Source organism: Lates calcarifer, linkage group LG2, assembly GCF_001640805.2.
Source record: "Lates calcarifer isolate ASB-BC8 linkage group LG2, TLL_Latcal_v3, whole genome shotgun sequence".
In the NCBI taxonomy this organism is placed as follows: Eukaryota; Metazoa; Chordata; class Actinopteri; family Centropomidae; genus Lates; species Lates calcarifer.
Window position 1 is genome coordinate 26,764,082 of NC_066834.1, and position 23,667 is coordinate 26,787,748.

General features: G+C 40.2%; 3 protein-coding genes across 4 annotated transcripts; 2 read left to right on the forward strand and 1 right to left on the reverse strand.

Annotated features, from left to right (window-relative positions):
* Nucleotides 1-173: 173 nt before the first annotated feature.
* gcfc2 (GC-rich sequence DNA-binding factor 2) lies at nucleotides 174-8,351 on the forward strand. The gene is made up of 18 exons (XM_018666679.2): nucleotides 174-582; nucleotides 1,119-1,220; nucleotides 1,363-1,578; nucleotides 1,759-2,007; nucleotides 2,162-2,262; nucleotides 2,545-2,687; nucleotides 2,912-3,095; nucleotides 3,824-3,947; nucleotides 4,372-4,423; nucleotides 4,562-4,659; nucleotides 4,970-5,169; nucleotides 5,274-5,418; nucleotides 5,923-6,044; nucleotides 6,274-6,350; nucleotides 6,720-6,786; nucleotides 6,896-7,042; nucleotides 7,202-7,338; nucleotides 8,032-8,351. Exons 1-18 carry the CDS (start codon nucleotides 261-263, stop codon nucleotides 8,162-8,164), a joined length of 2,619 nt encoding a protein of 872 aa, XP_018522195.1. The 5' UTR covers nucleotides 174-260; the 3' UTR covers nucleotides 8,165-8,351.
* A 1,162-nt stretch (nucleotides 8,352-9,513) lies between these two features.
* LOC108876888 (saccharopine dehydrogenase-like oxidoreductase) lies at nucleotides 9,514-18,022 on the reverse strand. The gene is made up of 12 exons (XM_018666684.2): nucleotides 17,595-18,022; nucleotides 15,960-16,072; nucleotides 14,760-14,840; nucleotides 13,331-13,460; nucleotides 13,102-13,151; nucleotides 12,860-12,990; nucleotides 12,516-12,633; nucleotides 12,145-12,264; nucleotides 11,994-12,050; nucleotides 11,767-11,878; nucleotides 11,406-11,487; nucleotides 9,514-11,108 (listed from the first exon to the last, which is right to left on the reverse strand). The coding sequence occupies exons 1-12, from the start codon at nucleotides 17,791-17,793 to the stop codon at nucleotides 11,018-11,020; spliced, it is 1,284 nt and encodes a 427-aa protein (XP_018522200.1). The 5' UTR covers nucleotides 17,794-18,022; the 3' UTR covers nucleotides 9,514-11,017.
* A 146-nt stretch (nucleotides 18,023-18,168) lies between these two features.
* On the forward strand, nucleotides 18,169-23,469 carry tfb2m (transcription factor B2, mitochondrial). 2 transcript variants are annotated; one of them, XM_018666682.2, is made up of 10 exons: nucleotides 18,169-18,321; nucleotides 18,946-19,295; nucleotides 20,190-20,373; nucleotides 20,586-20,677; nucleotides 20,767-20,920; nucleotides 21,191-21,339; nucleotides 21,579-21,668; nucleotides 21,882-21,941; nucleotides 22,038-22,186; nucleotides 22,378-23,469. In XM_018666682.2, exons 2-10 carry the CDS (start codon nucleotides 19,008-19,010, stop codon nucleotides 22,565-22,567), a joined length of 1,356 nt encoding a protein of 451 aa, XP_018522198.1. In that variant the 5' UTR covers nucleotides 18,169-18,321; nucleotides 18,946-19,007; the 3' UTR covers nucleotides 22,568-23,469. The 2 variants fall into 2 exon arrangements, with proteins under 2 accessions (XP_018522198.1, XP_018522199.1); XM_018666683.2 differs by having other exon boundaries at nucleotides 18,989-19,295.
* Nucleotides 23,470-23,667: the final 198 nt, after the last annotated feature.

A 23,667-nucleotide genomic window follows, 5' to 3' on the forward strand; every position in this document is an offset into this window, starting at 1 on the left:
CATTACTATTGAGTACCATATGTGAAAATGTTTTAATTCATGGTGCCGTTTTAAATATCACAAGAATGTAAAAAGTTGCCTGTTTTTTTCTATATAGTCTGGTGTAGAAGCCCTAACATGCCCACTACATCGCCCGTGGTGCATTGCGGCTGTTTTACGTTACGTCTTGCGACTTCTTCAAGCAATTTCCGACGTGACGTATCACGCCTCTCTCCTCAAGTTTACAACTCAGCGCCTTCTTCCACGGTGAATGGAGCGAAATGTTCAACAAAAAGCCCCGGAGAAACTTTAGGCAGAGAAAAGAGAGTTCCAGTGACGAAGAGGACCAGCACAAGTGCAGCGGAGATGGAGGGGAGACTGAGAAAGCGCCGGCTGTGGTAAATAAACAATCCAAAGTGAACCAGGGCCGCGGCATCTCTTGCACCTCGAAGCAGGATTTGACGCCTTCGAAGCCGGACAGCAGCGACGGAGAGGACCAGGAGACGCTGGACGTGACAGCAGAAAAAGAAGAGAGGAGAAAGGACAAAGATGGCGGGAAAAAGAAAACATCTACCGTCCTTAGTTTCTCTGACGATAAAGAAGGTAACTAGGTGTTAATACGGCGTTTTGAAGTCTATTAAAGATGGACCCCAGGGGGACGTTTACGGACGTTAAAGCAACGTCCGAGACAAAGGAAATATTAAGTTAATTTTCCCTTAAATTGCCAGCAGGAGTTAGCATTTGTACTGTATTAATAAGGCTCAATATAATATAGATATATTGACAGAATGTATTTGACCAGACCTCTTGTTATGGAATTTTATCGTCAGTTACTTTGTCTCCTTCATATCTTTCACCTCATCTCTGTCTGTCAGCTGATCCCAGACCTCCAGTGGCTCCAAAAGCCCCTAGTTCACTGCATGTCAAATTTGTTCAAGTGCAAAATTTTCAGGGGATATGCACGTCTAAAGTTCACTATCAACTTAGACAAGTCCTGCAGTCAGCTAAATTAGTGGCTTGTCGTGACACTTGGAGGCGACAACGTCTGACACTGTATAGAGGGTGACAGTTGGGGTCAAAAGGGGCTCAACAGCAAGGTTATTTCTCATGGATCTATGGTTTTCCTCTTATTGCCTTAGCTGAAGAACCAGAATTTAAACTGAAGAAGTCATCTGATAAAGCTGTGCTGTTCCAAGTCAGGAAGAAGGAAGCTTCACCTACCAAGACCATCCCCAGCAGAGGTAGGTGCCTGAATGGATCCTGTTGAAAACTGTCATGACCCTTACACACCAGCACTAGCTTTACTTACGCATACAGTATGCATGCACTAAATACATGCTAACATCATCACACTTTGAAATGACTCCCTTCCCTCTCTCCCAGCCCCAGCAAGTGTATGTGTCCCACCATCTGGTTCTCCCAGGAATGATGATGATTATGGCAGCCAGGCTTCACCACATGGTCTGTGCAGTAATGACGACAATGATGATGATGAAGAGGATGACAGTGACAATGATGACAATGATAGTAATGAAGATGATGCCAGGTCTCCTACAGCCAGCTCAGCCTCAGATTCTAGCCACTCTACCACTAAACCAGGTATGTGTTTTTGTTGGACTATAATGTGTGTGAGTCTGCCTTTGGGTGCTTTTGTTGTTACAAATTTATCACACTGTGTAAAAACCTTGTTAGATATCACAGCTGTATACACAGTGCACATTTCCTGTGTGTTTGTCTACCTGCATGTTCATTTTTATGTCTGTCAATCTGTCTTTGCAGTAGTTATCCCAAACGCTGAAGAGATCGAGGCAGCCAGGAGGCAGCGTCGTGCCACTCGAGCCCAGAAAGAGTACATCCCTCTGAGCAGAGATGGCCGCAGCTCCGCCGGTAGCACACCGGATCACTACAGCAGGGAGGATGAAGAAGACAGGGTTGATGATGACGATGATGAGCCAGATGATCATGAGAGAAGAATCGAGTTCGCCCCACGATTGAAGAGCATCAGAGAGAGGATTGCAGAGAAGCTTGGTATGAGAGAGGGGGAGAAGAGGAAGATGGGGTGAAGAGGGGAGAAAAAGAGGGGAGGAAAGTGAATAATTCTGCTTGCTTTGCACCAGATTGTGGGAATATGAAGTAGTATTATGAAGAATAGTACTATTTTGTATGTTTTTGTGGAATCTAGGAGAAAGTGATGGTAGTCTGTCTGGGACTGATGGGGAAGAGCAGGAACTTTGGGAGGAGACACAAATTGGGAAGGGAGTCAAGAGATGGCCAGGAGAACAGGTAGGAAGGCCCATAAAATATTTTTGCTTTTTCTCTTTTTTTCCTCTGTACATGTTTTTTCTCCATATTTTCTTGGATTCTTCCTTTTTCTTTCAGTTTTTCTTTTTCTTCTAGTCTGATATTTTTTCTGTGTTGCTGTTTGCTCTCCTGTTCTATCTGGTCTAGAACTAGGCATATGGCAGAACAGTCTCTCCTTCTGAAGACTCAAGTGTTCTATCACTGTAGCTTCTCCCACTCTGCACTGCAGCTTTGAAATCCTTTATCATCTCCTTTTCTCCTCAGAGTCCATCTGGCAGTGAATCCAGCAGCTCCAGCAGCAGCAGGCGAGACAGACAAAGACAAAAGAAGAGATCAGCAGGGGCCAGAATCCCAAAGACTCTTCCCCCTGTCAGTGTTTCAATGGTCAAGAGGAGGATCACTGGAAAGTAAGATTCCTCTAGCTCCATCTGCTTTAATATCACACTATAACAATTCGAAATATCTGTGATATAATAGTTTTGGATCAGATGTTTTTCTTAACCTTTTTAATGCTCATATTCCTCCTTTTTTTAACTCCATAGTGACAAATGGTACATGTGTTGTAATCAAACATATACAACAAGTTTTCCTCATTTCATTAACTGTCCTTGCTTTTTTTTCTCCTCTCTAGACTGGACTCTCTGAAGGAGGTGCACAGAGCGCGGGAGGCAGAGCTGAGGAGGATGGAGGGGGATGTTGAGAGTGCGAAAACCTCAGTGGAGACTCTGGAGGAAAGTTCCTCAGAGAGCCAGCTGAAGTTTTACCGGGCCATGACCCTCTATGTTCACAACTTGGTGGAGTGTATGCGGGAGAAGGTCAGAAAATAATAAGTCTATCCTTATTTAGCTCTCCCGTTAACTATCCCTTAAAAACAAACATGTCAAGGGCCTGACTCTTAAATTTTAGTGGTTTCCGGGCTGATAACCAGCTTTGGTTGGCAGTGTTGATGAAATGATTGTTATTCTCTGATTATTTATAACTGGTGTGATTATGGTCCTGCTTATTTATACTGCATATTTCATTTATTCCATGTACTTTCTTATTTTCTTTTCTTAAAAGCCTCCTATGGACAAGTGTTGAGAATTAGCACTTGCACTAAAACTCTCAAGCAATCTGGTTTGTCCAATGTTATTGCGATGTCCATATCAAATAAATAATAATACATTTATCATAAAGTAATTTTTCATAACACATGTTTATTTTATCTCTCTCACCATGTAAAACTCAGACAGACTGGCACACCTTTACTAATTTGGTAAAATAAATACAGTGTGTCAACAGAAAGTTCCAAAACAAAGGCAAGTGATGCTGAGGAGTTTTTATGACACACGGCCAACCAGGGCAACCACAGCCGATGACAGGTCCAAGTCAGCTGTTAGAGGGTGCAAAACCAAATGAGAATAATATATGTCCATTATATTTTACATTATTCATCTATAAAGAGATTTTGTTCAACACCAGCAGCCTGAAGGTAACATTAATGTGCTGCCTTGGAAGAAAAATGGTGATGATTTTCTGAGTGAGAATAATATGTTGACTGCAGGTTGTTGAGATCAACTCTTTGGAACTGGAGCTTCACACTCTGCTGTCTGACCACATGGAGGCGCTGTTGGCTCAGAGAAGACAGATGGTCAAGGAGCAGGCTGACCGCCTGCAGCAGCTCAGCTGTGAGTTTGTGCATTTTTGTGTGCCTGTGTTTCTATGTGGATTGTGATGAATCTGTAAACATTCCTTTTGTGTTTTATATGTAGTTTCAGAATAAACCACATTTGTGTGTTTGTTGTTATTCTGGATCCAAGTCAGTAAGAGACTAAGTTTTTTACTTGAAAGCCGCTGACTTTAAGTGATTACAGTGTATCAACAACAAGATACAAAAAAGTAAGTGAAATTAATTTACTCCTTTCTTTACATTGTTTCCCAGGAGGAACATTTTAGGCTGCAGAAACTCTTTGGTGTGGACATCGAAAATAATGGAATTTTACTTCAGGTTTACAGTGAAAATCTTGGGGATGTTTTGAGAGGCCCTGGCAGTGGAAGGTGAAAAAGGCTCTAAGAAGGAATATTAAAATTTTTCATGTCCCTTTTTTTTAGATAGCACAGATGAGCAGGGTGGAGGCTCAGCCAACGGAACAGAAACTCAAGGGTGAGTGTAATAAAATATCTTTCAAGATATAATTTCCTTTTTCTCCCACAAAACAGGGTATGCACAAGTTCTGTGATAAAGGAACATCATTCTACTTTTACACCGATATTTGTATAATATTTGTCTGATGTGTCGCAGTGTGGTGGGCACTGCTTCTAAAACTGAGGAAGACTTTGATATTCCTGAGGACACACAACCTTCAGCAGAAGAGGAGCAGCAGCTACAGAAGAAGATGGGTAAGGAGGAATTCAATCTGTTCAGCTCTCATCTGTTTAATTGAAAGCTTAAGTGTTTTAACAGCACAGCCTTCGCACTATAAAGTGTGATACAGTAAAATTTTACCAGGCTTCAATAAAAGTCTGTACTCTTCTCACTGCAAGTTTCTCTTTTTCTCTTTTGGTTTTCCACTCTCTCTTGTTCTTTCACTTTTCAGTATAAAAAATTTTACAGAGAAAAATCGAACCTTATTATGTCCAGGCTGAATTAAAAGATCCTTTTGTTGCTTTTGTCTCACTCTCTTTCTTTCCCTCTCTGCTCCCTCTCCAGCTGATATCCTGCTGAGGTCCCAGGCTGTGTTTTCTGATGTCCAGGACGACTTCTGCGACGTTAAAAAGATTCTGTCTCGCTTTGAAGAATGGAGAGGATCTTACTCTGACTCATACCACAATGCTTACATCTCTCTGTGTCTGCCCAAGCTGTTGAACCCCATCATTAGACATCAGCTACTGGCGTGGAACCCACTAAAGGTAATCAAACATTTGGACACACAAACACAGAGGGCTGGTTATACATTATCTGGCGTTACACAACATATGACATTTATGTGCCCACTGTAATGTGTGTGTTTCAGGATGCCAGTGGGGACTTTGAAAACCTCCCATGGTTCACAGCAGTGGAGACTTTCTGTCATGGACACGGCCATGAGGAGCTTGAGCACACAGACAGACAGACACTGTCTAATATCATAGAAAAGACTGTCCTACCAAAAATAACTGGTAACACACACACACACACACACACACACACACACACACACACACACACACACACACATTGTTTAAAACTGCAGTGATAACATATAACTAATATTCTTTGGAATAATGTTTTTTATAAATGGAAAGATTACTTGTTGATTTTAAGAGCTTGAGTAAAGTTTTACTTAACTCATTGTAGTCTGGAAAGGCTCGGCAGTTGTTCAAAGCAGGTTTCATTTCAGGCAGACTGTACATAATTTCCTGGAGGAAAAAAACTATTTTTACTAGTTGCAGACTGCACTTGTATCATATTTCTATCATTTGTCTCCAAGTACAAAATGTTTCTTGTATCCCTCCTCCTCCTCTGCTTCCTGTTCTTCCACCACATGCTCCAGTAACAGGGTGATTCTTCACCCACTGATTCTTTCCTCCATCTCTTTAGCCTGTTAAAGCCTACAAATAAGTCATACTACAGAAGCATTATACCTGTATACCTGTCTGTCTTTGCTCTGCTTTGTTGTTTAGCCTTTGTGGAGCTGGTGTGGGATCCCATGTCCCGCCAACAGACAGCCTGTCTCTCTGATGTTTGCCACAGACTGAGGGAGGACTATTCTATCTTTGAAGGAGAGCAGAGTAAACCAGTCAAGGTGAAGCCAACACGTAAACATCAAGCTTATATGTATTTGTCAACACAGAAATCATCCTGCTTCTATCCTGCACTACTACTTCAGCAGATTTTTAATGTTTAAAAGTTTCACTCAAGCAACAGGCTCCAAAGAGAAAAGATATGAAAACCTATAATATACAATAATGTGCATGTCAGATACAATATATGACCATGTTTGTGTTAATGATGTGTGTTTATGTCCTGTACAGACATTCATAGAAGCAGTGGGCCGGAGACTGAGGGGCTGTGTAGATGAAGATATCTTCATCCCTCTGTACCCCAAGAAGTCAGTTTCTTTTTTACCTTTTACAGTAACACGTTTATTGATTATTTAAATGACTAACAGTGAAAAAGCACATTTATCTTCGCCTCAGCATCCTTCTTGTTAAGGACAGTGTGACATATATTTTATGCTCTTGTACATCTTCCACATCTTCTTCTTTGTTCATGACAAAGACATGTCTTCTTTTACTCGTCCAGCATACAGTACAGACACAAACATGTCCAATGTCTCTACTCAGTCATTAGATATATTGGATCAGTGACCTGCTTTGTATTTTTAAAAGGATTAGATCAATCAAAATTGTGTCAGATTGTCTTATGATGTTTTATGGTCTCTTCATCTTTTATTTATGCTTTTTTATTTTCTGTTTAGGTTCCTAGAGGACAGGTCGTCTCCTCAGAGTCAATTCAGGGAACAGCAATTCTGGACGGCCATAAAAGTACTGCTCGGTGACAGATACTTTTTAAAAAAACACTTGGGTATCTTATATTGTGTGGGGAGCTATATTCTGCTAAGCTGTTAACCAGAGTTTTGTGTTTTTGTATTAGCTACTAGGTAACATGGAGAAATGGGATTTGTTGCTTCCTGAGTCTGTATTGAAGGAGCTGATGTTGGACAAACTGCTGAACCGATACCTGATGATCACTCTGTCCAGTCAGACTCAATCCAACAATACTGTCCTTATATGCAAAAAGGTATTTAGATAAATCACCTCTAATATGGGACGTGTGTCTGTGCAGCAGTCTTTTATGTTTGACAATGGTCTGATTGTTAGCAGTCTCCTCCTCACTTGCTTCGATCTTTTTTCTTCCTTAACCTCACTCTACCCTCTCTCTCTCTCCCTCTCTCTGCAGATAGCAGATAGTCTCCCGCTCTCTTGGTTCAAAGGGGAGAATAACTGTTTGCCTCAGCTCCAGAATTTTGAAAACTACCTCGTTCAGAAAGTTCACACCATCTGCAAACAACAGTCTCCTAAAGATCCAGACACTAGGTAATAAATACGTGTTTACATGTTACAAGAAAAAAAAAACTTGGAATTGCTGTAAGGTGAACTTAGACCATGAAATGAGGAAAAAAACTTCTACATTTTAATTTAATCATATATTTAAGTTCATCTTTTTTTATTAAAAAAAATATTTATTGGGGTTTAATTGAAAAATACTTTAAAACAATTACATGAAGGAGTACTTAAACAAAAAAAAGGATGCCACAAGGTGTCTTTGCTTATTTATGTTCCTGCTTAATGAAAATTCATTTTTTTCCTAGCTGGAGGTGTTGTATCATGTTTATTAACAAGGCCAAGTGGGGTGGTGGGTTTTGGATCTGGTTTAAGTGGTTTTTCTGTGACCTCAGGACAACATTGGAAGATTTTAGTCCACTAATGTTGGTCAGTCCCACAATGTGTGGTAATGGTGGGAGCATCTTGGAGAGTTTCCAAAGAAAGCCCTTTATTTGTGTTGCTGTACTTCTAGTATCCTTATTCATTGAGGAGGTTCTATGATTGTCTTTACTTGATGATGCACCAGCAGTTGGACAAAAAAATTGCCTCCTGTTCGCAAACCATGACGTATTTTATTCATTTAGTGGTTAGGTTTATAAATAAGTGCACGTTTCCTCATACATTTCTAATGACAACCTAACTGTAATTCTCTAATCTACACTGATTTTTGCCTGTGTACTGCAGGTCTGCTGTGGTTGAAGTGCTGCAGGTTCTGAGCAGGATCAGATGCAATGACTCTATCATGGCCATAGCACAGAAATACCATTACGAAGATGCCATCTACTCTCACCAGCTGCTGAACCAAGAGACAGTATGAAAAACAAGTGTGAAATGTGATGGAGCAAATCCTACTGTATACAAATTGTGCAAATTTCTACAACCAAGAGAATTATATGGATAAAGTAATTATCCTTCCCACAGTTTTTAGCCATGAACATTTTTCTGTCTGTTTTGTACAGGAGAGAACTGTGTTTTTATGAATAAATATTTGAATTTTGTTAATATATCTAGGGTTTTATTTAATATCTATTCCCTTTAAGATGTTACACTCTTTTCCTGTATAGACAAGTTAATGGTTATAGCAGCACTCACCATGGAAGCCAACATATCCGGTCAGCTCTTTAAGGTCACATCCAATTCATTTTAAGCCATATTAAATATGCCATGTTGACTAGTTCAGTAGAAAAATGAAAATTACAATATCCTGGATATATGGATGGATAGATAGATGAAACATAACAATCAATCCTTCACTGTAGTATGAAATCCAGCAGTGTAAAAAATTCTGCTTTGAGTAACTTCAAGTTATTTCTTTTACATTACATACATACAATTCACACTGAAGACTCTTAAGAGTCCAATGATCTTTTGGATTAATGTCAAACAGATACGTCATTACTGTGCGGCCAAACAGTGACGCATGACAAAATCATTTTTACTATCAACTAAGAAAGCAAGTGAACTCTGAGGACACCTGTGTCGATGTTTGTCTTACACACCTGCTGGCCTCCATACATAATGTCTGACCACCAATACAAGAGTTGACTTCTTAACTGATGATTTAGTATATCAGTGTGTGGTCAGGGGAATTATGGTTTCACTGTACATCCACCTTTGGTTATTTCTGCTCTTTTAACCCTCAGATCAGTGCTCTGACACCAGCCCTGTGCAGGTCAAGTAAGGGTTGGATATGCCCACATACACCATTCCCAGACTCTCTCTGAGACTCACTGAGATTTAAAACAATACCTGAAATAGTACTATGTCTTTTAAACAGTGAGCTATAATTGCTGGTAGATAACTGACCACAAAACATGCCAGGTGAACTAAGATGACTCCTTTTATTCACTCTATTGTAGAGTTGACAGCAGGGCACTGAACACCTTAAGTCCTCAGTTATCAGAGCACTCCAAGACATTGAATGAAATGTAAAATATAACCATGGTGGAGCAGACTGAAAGCTACTACATCGCCTTTGCATAAGATGTCTCAGCCTTTTGGGTGAATTTTCTGGGATGCTTTACAGCATAAAGGGATATGTTTGTTTTTATTTTAAAATAAACCCTAATTAAAAACAACAGATCTTGATAACCTCCACTTGAGAAATGCATTAAGTGCATTATCAATATTTTTCCATAAAGCTGTGTGAGAAAGACCCAAGACGTATTTTTATTAGCAGAGTTGGCTTTATTTATGAGGCCCATTCAAAGCAAAGCACACCAAAACAAAGCCCCAAAACTGTGACGTGCACATAATGCTCAAACACTGAAACACTCAAACAAGTGAAAAACATATCTGGACTGAGATCAACCCTATCACTCTGTCTGTGAAATTATTCCAGTCCACATGACCAAAAAATGTCTTCAGATTTCAAAACAAACAAACTTTTAACACACCTGTTAACTAAACAGCAGAGAGCATCTGTTCAGTTTCATGGAGTAACTCGTGCCGTTTTGTGCATAAACAGCTTTGATGCATTTTCTGACAAGGCTCAAAAGCAAACATTCAGATAGGTGAGCCGCTGCAACATTCAGCTACAAAAACAAAAACAAACACTGAATAAAGTAGGATGATTTAGTGATAGTTCAACTACTATCTGTCAAACCGAGCAATCTGGATTTTTAACTAACAGGCCAGGCCAGGAAAGGCAAGCATGTACGTGCACACGCAGATTTCTAATTCTCTATTGGCAGCATCACTTCACTGAACCAGAACGACACATGTACGACTACCATGTTAGTGCTACTTAGGGCGTCATGTCCTTGTACACATAAAGCTACTGTATGTTACAAGGACAACACAGAGAGATTGTAGAGGTTTGTGTTTCTGACACAGTTGACAGTTGTTTTTTCTTAGAACAGTTCACACTTTTTAAAATAAAGCTCACTACTGATCTCAATCCTCTACTCTGCCACAGTGATTATTATTATGAATTATCTGCCTACTATACTGTGGCTGTTAAACAACTTGGATCAAGGGAACAAGGGAACGTGAGATTTTTAACCTGTGTTCAACTATCTACTGCTCTTTGGGTAGATCCTGGGCAGACTCAAGGAGGAGCTTTTTATCCAGTTGTTGCAGATACACTATCATTAGAGACTTTGATTAGTACAGGGTTTCATCATCTATCTGTACAAAGAGTCACTAATCCAGTCTTTGGTCTGATAATAGGGACCTCTTCATGTTTTCTCTTTTATCACCTGGTAGTGTACAGGGGTAGAGAGAACACATTCTTTCCAGTTAGCTACAAATGAATTTAATTTCTGTGTTCAAAGACAGGGAGTAAACCAAATACTGGCCAAAATTCTTCATTAGCTATAATCACATCATGAGAAAACCATGTTAAACCCATTTACATAGCACTGTTCTTTCACCGTCCTTGGCTCCAAAACACTGCCACAGTTGTGCTATTTGTCTTAAAAGCGGAGGGTTAATAGTACATTCAAGCCAAAAGGAGACTGGCAAGTTTCTGACTGAATGAAAGGGATAAATGCTGAAACGTTTCATCAAATATGGGTGTTAGGACTTCATCTGAAAGTGTACTCCATCACTCTTGAAGGCTCTTGTGATTAAATAGCTCTCTTTTAAAGTTGGAAACTTCCCAGTTGTTTTTATGCATATTAGTAAGTGCTCAGAAAAACCTGGAGTACGGCGTCAGAGGGGATGAACTTTAGATAACAGAGAACTGGATGCCGTGTTTGTTGAGGCGGTCAATCAGGGTGGTTTTTGCAAAAGCAGCCCCTGGAGTGTACACTCCTCCCCTGGAAAATGAAGGATAAAAGTAAGAATTTTGCACCCATGTCACCGATTTTATCAAGTGACGTGATTAAATTCATGGATGTTATATTTACATTGTAAAAATAAAGAAATGTTTAAAACCCTGCACAGTAGCAACAGTAGCTGTTTGTCTTTCTATTAAACAGAACAAATGCACTAAATTCCCATCTGGTTTTTCACAGGCTAACAATCACCCAGTTCTAAAATTTAGGGTGTGTGCTGTGTTTGTATTTGAGTGTAAAGTCCAGGTCAGGCAGTAGATTTGGGCTGTGATAACTCACTTCTTGGGCAAGGCAGTGGATTCATTGAGGATGGTTAGGGCAGCCTGTACCATGGCAATGGGTGTGGCCACGTATCCACACTCTGAGCAATAACAGAGACAACAAAATAACTCCACACATCAAGATACACGTTAAACCTGTTAGACTGGGCAACTGGCCTCATTAAACCAACCTGGAAAGGAGAGACACAAGTTACACTGTCTTATTGTTTAACCATAACCCTTACTCTAAAGTGTTTTGTTCCTGTACTTGAAAAGTTTGATAAAATGTTCTGCTGCATGCTGCAAAAAAAGAAAAAGAAAGCCAAACTGTTTACTGAGGGAAACCTTGAACTACACTAGGGTTTTTAATTTCCAGTTACCTGGTCCCTGAACCAGTGTGCGGATCTTGCTGCTAGGTTTTCCTTGCGAGGGGTCCTCACCCTCTGCGTATCCCTCTCCATAGAAGGCAAACTGGAAGGATGAAGCTTCCATCTGATGCACACATAGATAAACGCACATATATATATATATATGTAAAAACACAGAAAACTAACAATTGGTGTTGTGCATGAACTTAAGCCTCAACTGTCTGCTGTCATCACTTTACCTGCTTTCTAGTTGGTCCAGCCTTAGAGAAGAGTCCAAAGGAGAAGAACTCAGGGTGCTGAGAATGTGGGTACAAACAACAGACAGTCAGTTGTGAAATGTAAATTGTACTGTGTCTTGTACTTGTTTTTATACATGCCATGTTTGTTTACCTTGATGAGCAGGTTGCGTCCAAAACTGAACTTGACTAAGAACCAGAACATCATGCCAGCAAACATTAGCTTGATAATGCTGCCAATGCCTCCTATTCCAGCATACGCTCCATACTGAACCTAGGGTTCACAGTAACACATTATTTAATGCTCTGGAAACTTCAGCATTCGTGTTGGTGTCATCTGATTATGCTGACTGTTGAGGTGATGATAGTTTGCAGACATTTTTTTTTTTTTCTACTATCATTATTCATCACTTATGTGATGGATAAACTAAGATTAGACACAGCAGGTTCGAGTGAATCATTAATGGAAGATTAACCAAGGATAAAGGGGACATGATGTGAAGGCAGGGGGAAAAAAAGACTGACTGGTGTTTCCTGATATTCCTCTGCCAGGAAGCGCTGAGTTCTCTTCACAACAGAGGGATCAGAGCCCATGAAGGGCACAGTATACTGCTGGATCTCATTGCTGTAAAATAATGTTCCCCTGCAAATGCACACACACAGAAAAAAAACATACTGAGAAAACACAAAATGTATTCAAATGTGATAAGAGGATTATGTACTGGTCTATCAGGTTGCCTAAAATTTAGCTGCAAACATAAATAATCAGACCAGTAAGTTGCTTTATTAAGTGCCTTTAAGGAAAAGTAGAGGATTTGATTTCTTTTGGAAAAAAGCTAAAAGGCATTACTAATTACTAATCTACCTACCTGCGTTTAAGCTTAGAGCCAACAGTGGGGAGAGGTTTGTGATTAAACTTCCTCCTGAGACTCTGGAGCTTGTGGCTGTCCGCAAAACCATAGATGGCAGACTGCCACGTGCCATCATGGATACATCCACCCTGAGAGAGGGAGACAGAGTAACATATGTACAAAGGGAGGAAGTACAGAGCACAGGGGTGATAGGGGATCCAAAGCAAGCTGGTGGACTTATGGGAAATGTAGTTACATACTTCAGGTCCTGAGCTGACAGTCAGGAAACTCTCCAATGCAGTCAGTGTACCTGTGGATGAACACACACACACCATATTTTAGCAGGGGCTGATACAACAATGAAATATTCAATTATAGCAACAGACAGTGAGTGAATGGACCATTGCATATCAGTATCAGGGAGGAGGTGTGGGGGGGCCTTTCAATGTTACTGAGTTTAGGTATGTGTGCGTGTCAGTCTGTGCGTACCCTTGAACTGATCCCTGGTGTAGAGGACTCCCATGTCTGCAGGTATGGAGTCAAATCCACAGCTCCCGATGATGTACACACCTTTGTCAGCTGCCTGGCTGCTGTAGTTGAACTGCATGCCTTCCAGAAACTGTACAGGGCCAGACAGAAACACACACAGATGTTTTGTTATTGTGCAATACAATACAATCAGCAAATAGTTCAACTTCTAAAACACCTAATAAACCAAGCATCAATTAGTCCACATACAATACTTGCCAGCTTTTTTTCAAAATTACATTTACAGAAAGGTCAGCATTGCTTTCTTAGACAAGTTCTGTTCTAATGTGCTGAAAGTGGTGGAATATTGTGTGTACTTTCAGAGACCCTAAAGGAACCGAGACACAGCCTCAAAATACACATAAACCTCAAATTAGACCATCAGAGTGCTAACAGTGTTTCAGTGAGACATGCTATATTACACAGACGAGCAACTGACCATGAGGGAAAAGTGCTGTCATGCCGCCAAGTGAGGGATAATTTTGTCTAACAGGCTACAGCATGAAAGTCAGCACGTCTCCCATTTAATCCAAACACAAACAACAGCCAAGCCCAGCGTTCGGACATCTGGGGCCTGCTCGTCTGAATCTAACCCTGGACTCTGTGCTGACTAACGCTCAGATGAGAAATTCAAGTTCTCAAGTTTCAAAACAGCTGATCAGACTTAGGTCAATCTACTTTGAGAATGTTGACTTTGAGTTGAGTGAATGTGTGAAATAAGCCATCATCAATGAAGTTGTGATACTAAAATACCAAGTTACAACCCAGTGGAGCTGGATATATTCATCTGCGAGTTGGAGAAAAAAAATTCAATAAGTTCAGACTATTACATTTTGCAGTATTCAGCACAGTCCTCTCATTCATTATTCAGCTGACTTGAATTTCCTAAATGAACGATAAAGAGTTGGAATCCTACCATTTGTTACAATATGATATTTTTAATATATTCATTCAGCTGTAATGTGAGTGGGTTTCTGGAACAAAAAACTCAGACTTACTCTCCAATAAGGGCTAACAAGCTCAGAGTTTTCTGTAAACCTGCTCTCTGGAATACAACCCTGTAGGTCAACATCCATGCAGTGTCCAGCAACAGCATGTACGAAACATAATGCAGCAGGAATAGTGTTGGGAAGTCATTCATTTCAGCACAATTCATCCGTGTTGTTTAAACTTAAAAAGCAACATATATTAGAGTTTATAAATTCAGTCATTCAAGTCGGGTACATAAGTAATGGAGGGAGACGAGGGCAATATCAAAGTGTCAATGTTGTTAAGTGTAGGATTCAGGTCAAACCAAATGAAAGGGCAAGGATAAACACATACACACACACACACACACACACACACACACAACTAACAAAACAGAACAGAAATACAGTAGTATACATACCTGAGGCTCTCCACAGATGTCAATATGGTGGGCTCCATTCTCCACACAGGCTTTGACCACTGGCTCGCCATAGAATCTGTACTATAGACAGAGAGAGACACACACACAGACACATTCATTTACATACAGTTACACTTTTTAATATTTCCCCCTTTAGCCACTTATTTTCACCTGGCACCACAGTGTTGCTAGTGCAGCAACAAGACATGATCCTTCACCAGCTTTCCACAGAGAAACACAGTGGAATTTCTTGATGGTGCACCGTGCAGCTGCAGAACCCAGGTCTCTCCACAAAACTCAACTTGTTCACTGTGTTGTCATTGTGGTCTGATTCATATGATTGGCTGTCTGTTTATGGCCCTTAAAAGTAATCACAAGTTGACTAGTGACGAAATGGTTAAAGCACATACAACGTAACTGCAACGTCCATGGTTCACTTCCTGGCCTGGAGACCCTCGCTGCAAGTTACAATCCTCTCTCTCTCTCTGTTAAATGAATAATAATTCATTTGGCATAATAATAATTCTATATAAATAAAAGTAATAATAACACTAATCTTGATTTGGTTGATTTTCTGTACACAGTTAACAATTTATACTACACAGATTCATTTCTGCTGATTAGTACTCCTTGTTTTAATTCCATATAATATTATCTCAGATATGTGGTTTACACAATACTGTGAGGTTTTTCTTGCCCTGGTTAAATCAGATTTATTCTCTTTATGCTTATACAGAGATGAGTGTATTCATGTTGTCAACACATAAAAACTGAAACTGAAAGACAAAATGGCTTTGTCTCCTTATGGCTTCAACTCTGTGCCTCATTTTTAACCAAGCTGGCATAATGCTGCTGTGTGCAATAGTAGTGTCTACTGTAGTGAAAGAATTTGGATTGAAACAAGAACCTGAATGATGCACAGGACGTGAGGCAGTGGTGGTGGAAAACTCCTCTCCATTCTGACTTTTAAGACAATGCGACTTATTGTGTACTATAAGTCAGTGGCCTTCATTGTGTACATGAAGCCAAGTGTGTGTGAGAGAGAGAGGAGAAATACAGAGGACGATGGTGGTAAGTTGAGCTACACTGATGCCAAAGTTGTGAGACAACATAAGGGAATACTAGTTTGTGTCAAAAGAAGGAGCAAGTTCTGTGTGGTAAAAACAACACACAGACATTTCTGTGGAACCGTCAACTTACAGGCCCCACACAGTTGAGAACAATCACAGCCTGTTTGCACATGGCTGCCAAGGAGTCTGGCTCTTCAACATCTGCCACGATAATGTCCACCTCTGTCCTCAGCTCAGGTTTACCTGCACACACAGACACAGTGTAAGGATAGATGCTAAGTTTACCATCCAATTCTCAAACATCAGTATTCATTATTCATATAATTAAAAGTATTTATTATGCATAATGCTATATCAAGGTACAATGGCTGCATTTATTCTCACTGTCTGTCTGTTTCAGTCTGTCTCAACAGGATTACCTCCATTATGCCACTATAATTATGCTATTACAACCTAGCCAAAGATGCAAAGCAGTTAGGGCTCTATATAAACGCCCTCAGCTGTTTTGCCTTTATCAACATGAGAAAATGTTGCCCAAAAGTCTCTTAATGTATTTGAATAGTTTAGTGATAGAACACAGCTGACCTAAAATGTGGGTTAAAACAATTAAAAGTTATAATGAATAAACTGGACTGATGGTGCTCAGTGAGAATATACAGTAAGGTATGAAATGTCATCACACAGGCCCTTGTGCACTTTAATTTTCCAGTCTTAAATAGTCACATCTGCATGTCTAAGGACAGTTGTGGAGAATGAGGATGAAACAGAGTCACTGTCGAAAAAACAATGTCTGTGGAGCAGTCTAAAACAACACTGGACAGTTGGTGAAAAATTGCAAGAAAGTATGTGAGGAAAAAAGAAGAAAAAATACAATACAAGAACACAGATGCCTGGGCCCAAATTTTACTTTGAAAATACAAACTGCAGTCTTCAGCACTCACTGAGTGAGTGGACTAGATGACTTGTCAGGCTGTGTGTGAGCCATCATGGACGGGGATTGTACAGTGAGCGGTTATGTTCCATCAGCTGTTGTACACTCCCCGAAGAGAAAGCCAAAGAGGGGGGGACAACAGAATAACTATCTAATCCTCTGGAAACTCACATTACTATCATGACAGCAGAATAGCTCCCTGGTCTTGATCTGGTGATGGACTTACTTTTCCATGTTTAGAGTGTTGCATGGATACAAATTGTCAACCTGGAAAATCACTGGCATACTAACTGTATTCAGTGAATATTTGTTACACATTCCACATATTAAAGGTGAATTATATTTCTATTTCTCTCAGAGCTGAAATAATCAATTAATTGATTAGCCAATCAGCAGAAAGTCAATGCCCATCATTTTTGATCATTTAAGATTAATCAAGAAAATAATTAGCTGCAGCACTTATTACTGTTGAAACAAAGCTGATCATCTGAAAATATACTGAATGATTAATAAATTACCGTATGAAGCAGGAATATCAACCATTTGCTGCTTACTGTTCCAGCTTTCTGATGCAACCTGACTTATACTTAAAGAGTTCAGTCAAAGTTTAGGGTCAAAGTCATGTCAAACTTATCATGATCAGCAGACCAAACTTGTATGGATTAGTCATCTTGAGATAAGCAATACCCTTGGCCGAAAAAACACAAAGTATACTTGAAAAATCAGTTCACCAGCTACAGATCCCTGCACTTCACGTTACCTCAGACGAAAAATGAATTAAAAAGCTGACTCTGCTGCAGCAAACACATCTACTGAGGCTGTTCGGGTACATACTGAGGGCTCCAGCGGCCTGCTCCAATACTTTTTCCAGCTTCTGTTTGCTCCTGCCCGCCACGGCCCATTTCAGGTTTCCCTTAGGACCTTCGGACACAGTCCGGGCCACCTCCTCCACCACAAACTGCCCCGTGAAGCCAGAGGCTCCGAAGATAACCAGGTGGTATGGCCTGCTGGAAGATGTCTCAACACGCGCCATGGTGACAGGAGATAGGCTGGAGGAGTTCACCTCTCCGCTGGACTCGGTCTGACAGACTGACAGGGAAGGACTAGGCTGAGTGCGGTTTTAACACTCCCTGTTTTCTCTACTTCCCTAGCAACACTGTGCTAATATGCTAACAGATGTTAACAACAGCAGGGATTTTTAGCTACTGAAACAATTACTTGTGAGGCAGGTACGTTGTGTTAAGTGTGTATTTACTGAACAACTTATATCTTTCTGGTAATGCTTGTCCTATTATCTAATTTAGTTTATTTTTCTAGCATGCGCATGTTAGCACGACAACTTGCTCGAGTTTTTGATTGGTCCTCGCAAATGTCGCTTCTCAATGACGACAATCATATACGCCAGGAACACCACGAGACGGGAATTCTAGAAACAAGCAGCGGAGGGTCAGGATGATCAGGGCTCAATGTCACAGAGCTTTAGCAGCTAACAGACCGCCGAGAGCCTCTTTAACTTCACTTCTGTCGTAAGATTAGGACATATAAGATATTCTGCAAGAAGGTATGTATGCGTTTCCCCGTGTGAAACCACATTAAATGCATTTCGTGCAGTAGCTTTAAGTGGCGTTAGCATACGGCTAGCCAGTGGGATAACAACAGTATACATATGATCAGTCTCTTCAGTTTGACTACGTTCACGTAACAGCAAGCCTGACAGGTTATTTTGTGCTTCTTTGTACAAAGACCAAAGTTTGTGATCCTACAGGATGAAGGACGGTGTCTGTATCTGCGATGAGGCCGATAGGGTTGAGTTGACAAATGCTAAGGAGAAGTTTACTTGCCCACGTGCGAACAGAACAAACTGTGCTCATCTTGACACGCGTGTATCACAGAGTTTTTTGTTTACAACATTAACCTAATCTTAATCAGATATTAACAATCGATTATTTTTTATTTTAGCCTTTCAATATGACATTTAAACACCAAGCTAGGTGTTAAGTTTTTGAGAAACTACCCCCTCTTTGAGACCTATTCTCATAGGTCACCAGAGTATTTTTTAAGAATGACAGTACATGTCTAAATGTAAATCATTGTCTCTCAAATGACTTACTATTTGTTAAAGGAAATTGTTGCTCATGAAATTGTTGTGCCCCCCCCGCCAATCCCCCCCCCCCGTTCCTTAAAGGGGCTCTTTAAACCCCCCCCACCCCCCTTTTCCTCCCCTGTAGTTACATCCACTGGTCCACCATGTCCATCCAGATGTGTAGAGTGGTGGAGCTGGTGATGCGCTCTGCTTGCTGCCAGACCATCAGAAGTAGATCCTGTCTGCGCAAGGCAGTGTTGGCCCCTCATGGTCCCTCTGGCCTCTGTGTTCTTGGAGCTCCAGTGCTTCATAGAAGAGCCTACAGCCTGGACTCGCTCTCTTCAGGTCCTGGTCGGCCCACGCCTAGTCTGAGTTTGCAGCAGCCCCGAACAGAGAGAACGTCCCCCTCTGCAGCACTCACACAGAGGAACCTGTCTGCTGTGGCTGTCCAGGTAGGTAGTTACACAGGCTTGGCTTGATTCAAGATATTAATTTTCCACTGCATCATGGTGTATGTTTAGAACTAATGAAATACAATAAACAAATGTTTTCAACAAATGTAAAGTAAATAAAAGTTAAGTTTATTTACATAGCCCTTCGCTGGATCAGACATCAAAAAGTGTTTCACAGTAAAACATATAAGAAAGACTAAGCAAATAGAGAGATGGTATAAAATAAAAGGTAAACAGGCATAAAAATAGCAAAAAAGAAAACTACTTCAAAGCTAGAGGAACAATCATTAAACAGTGATCTGAAGACCATAGAGACCTGCTGGTGATGTTAGGCTGTGGTAGATGTAGCCCATTACTCTCCAACCACTCACCCATTTTCATGTCAGTTGTGGTGATAAAAGGACAAGCAAAACAGCCCAAACATACTTTTATACTTCTCTCATGGGATCACCAAAATCTTACAGGCTACTTGGGAGATGTGAAACAGCCAGCATTTCTTGAGTCTGCTCTGTTCTCACATTTCTTTTCATCACCATGATCTGATATCGTGCCTTAGTCAGCAGTTTTTCCTTAATTGTTGAGGTGCACAGCACACAAATCTGCTCTGACCCAGCACTGCCTTTGCTGTATTCTTATTCATGCAGTATTTTTGTTTGCTGTACTCTTGTCAATGCCTCAGGGACCATTTAAGTTTCAATTAATATGATTTTATCTCAATATATTGTGTAATTATTGAGGTTTTCTTGATAACTTGAATCATTTTGTGTGAAGAGAAAATGCAAATATGGATAGAAATCTTGACTTTATGCTTTATTTGTCCTCAGCATATTGCAAGCTTCTTTTTCCCATGTCAATGACCTCTCATTCTACATGCATTTTTATGTCTTTTCCCAGGGCCAATGTCGTCCGCTGTGCCAGTATGACTTCCTGGACCTTGGGGAGGTAGAGGAGAATGTACGCCGTGCTCAGGCCTGTAAAAAAATGAGAACCTTCATAGTAGACCCAGACCTGGCAAAACTGGTAGCAGAGCATATAGGACCAGAGGATGCTAAAACTGTTATCTTTGAATGTAACCCAGGTATGTATTTATACTATGTTTACATCTTAGTGAGACACAGAGAATGACTTAATGTATTCATTTTTGTTCCTCTGCAAATTCATTTGGTGTGTATCTTTGATCTAATTTGACAAACTAAACATGTTTTTTAACTAGTGTGCATTAGAGAAAATATTTATTTTTATGATTTTGTGACAAATTTGATAGGCTGTGTTTTTGTCTGTCTTTCTTAGGTCCTGGGGTGTTGACAAGGACACTGCTAAATGCTGGAGCTCAGAGAGTCGTGGCTCTTGAAGGCGACAGATCTTTCCTACACGAACTACAGGTAACAAACATCTCTAAGAATCAAACAAGTTTTTGTGTATTTGCACAGTAAATATCAGGTGTTACTTCCTCAATTCATCTTTTTTTTAGGAGTTGGAAGGTCATCTTGATGGTCAGCTGGAGGTGGTTCACTGTGACTACTTTAAATTAGATCCTTTGGGCACTGGAAACCTGAAACCTCCCATCATGTTCTCTGACAAACTGTTCACTGATCTGGGAATATCAGAAGCTAGTTGGACAGATGGTGAGAAAGAAACACAGACACAAACAGTGCAGCATACCTAAGACACTGGCATGTTGCAAATTCACTCTCATACGGGAAATATTTTATTTCAACTTTTTCAGCAGCTCATGGGTTTAAAGCAATTAGATAAGTTTTTATAACCAGCAATGGTTTTTTAAAAATTAAATCCTATAGTGTCAGTGTAAAGGTTTGGTATGTAGCATTCTATAGTGTACCATCCCTCTGAAATGCGTGTTTTGGTAATGTATTCGTGTGTGTGTGTCTCTCTAGACATCCCAGTGAAGGTGGTGGGTATCTTGCCCCAGCGTAATGAGCGTGGCTTGCTGCTGAAGATGGCTTATGCTTTGTTTGAACGGCTGTCGGTCTACAGATATGGAAGGATAGAGCTCAACCTCTTCATAAGCGAGAGGGAATACCTGGTGAGAAGCCTTTTAACCTCTGTCTTTAGAAAACAAAGGAGGAGTATCAGTCAGTCTACTGATCAGAGCAAAGGTGCGTGTTTGTCTCCATGAGGATGAGGTTGGTTATACCTATCCACCCACATCCTGTCAGCTCAGATCTACTCTTAATTACCAACTTAGCTTAGCTTAAATGAATCCATAATCTGACACTGTCTTTGATTCCTGCGTAAAATATTAAACCATTATTCCTCCATCAGAATCTGGTGGCACGTCCAGGTAACATGTTGCACTACAGAGCCTTTGGTGTCCTCTGGCAGATGGCCTGTGATATTGAACTACTGCACAAGGTACAGTATGACTCAGGGTGGCAAATAGCATTCTGATGATTATGCAAATGTATTAAAACCAGTAAGGTCAACAGTTAAACTGTACTTCCTTGAAGCTAATGCGTGGGATCATACCACTAAAAATTCCACATTTCCACACATTTTCAACATAAAGAGGAGTAATCTGCTAGAAAGAGTCTTCTAGTTGTCAACCTCCTCATCTCTGTCTTACAGGAGCCCTGGGCGTCATTTGTGATGTCTTCAAGACAGAGTGCACCCAGTCCTAAAGGCAGGGTAAGGAAGAAAGCAGACTCAGTAACGGCTTTATGAACTTAATCTGTGTAACATTTAATACAACACCTTCCCTCCTTTACGTCTTTCTCCCCTCAGCTTCCCAATGACCATTTGTGCCTGGTGCGTTTGCGTCCACGGGCTGATCTGTTCTCTTCTGGCCTCACTTCCTCTAATGTTTCAACTCTGCTGGTGATGATCAAACAGTGTCTGGCTAAGAGGAAGGTCAAGCTCATCGACAGGCTCAAGTAAGCAACGCACAAACACACAGATGTGTTGAAGGAGGCACACATCTGTGTGCTCATGTTGCATCAACTAACTGCTCTTTGTGGAAGACTGAGAGACATACCAAGTGCATCAATACTGTTGTAATGTTATATTCCTCTTCTGAGCTTGTTTTCCTTTTGCTTATCTCCCTCATTGGTGATTTTTTTTCCAGTCTCTGGTCACCAGATAGCGGGAGTAAGCTGTTATCTGAAATGGGCATGCCAGAGGACATACTGACAGGACACGTATATCCAGAGGAGTATCTACAGCTGTTCCAGTTGATGGACAAGAGCCAGGAGTTCACACAGAGCTGGCTTTATGAGGAGATCTTGGAGAACACACAGAGAGAAGGCTGGGGCTAAGATTCACACACATGTATAGATTTATGAAATTAAAAACACAAAAAGGGTAAACTAATTTGTAAAATATAATGTTTCATTTAAAAAAGGAAATAATATCATATGTAATCTAATGAAACAGGACATACATATATTAATAAACATAAAACAGTAAAAAGTAAAATGGTAATGGAATGTTCACAGGCTGAGTGCATAAATATTTTGTTACTGAAATGAATGAAGAAAAGGTTTGTGACTAAGTGTACTTGAGGATAACAGAGAAACAACTTCAAATGACCTCTTTCATTATCCTGATCCAGGGTACCCATGAGTTGTGATCTGAGGCAAAACTGTACCAGAAATAATTTATTTTGAGCCCTCACATGTAAACCACTTTTCACTGAACTGATTGTCAACAGCAGAAAAATTTAAAACTTGTTGAAGGTCATAATAATTAGTTAAATCACATACAAGAAAAATCCCTGTGAACACAACAGCAGCATGTCCCAGTGGGCTGAAAAAAGCCCTTATGGATGCGACAATATGACTTGGTGCATCCATGACATATTTGGTATTATTTTAATTCAGAAATGGTCATGTACTACTCTTGAATGACTGATACAACAGTTTTACTTCTGCAGTATATTGTGACAGCGACTTTACAGAGCATAATTCTGCATGTATCTTGTATTGCATAATTTTCCAAAGTGACATTTTGAGGTGACTAGTACTGCAGTATAAATGCCCAGCAAGAAGGTTTGCATATGTAAAGGAATTAAGTTTTTCACTGTACAGCTTCATGTCTTGTATATTTTTGTATATCCATTGTGAGTGAATAAGCTTGTGTATATCTAATAATTTAAGGAATGTGTAAGGTGTGTGTCTAATATCATTTTTAAATCATTAAATCAAATTGTGATAATGTAGTGTGGGAAGAAACTGATTCTGGACCTGTGGTTGCATCATAGATGCTCTTACTTTAGTGAGTCTGGGGGTTTTAGCCAGACTAAATCTATTTGGTCATCTGTTATTACTGGTTCAGTTGTCTATTTTCATGTCATACATGCCAAGGAGTAATACATCTGCATAAAATATAGCACCTTTAATAAATTATTTTACTGTAA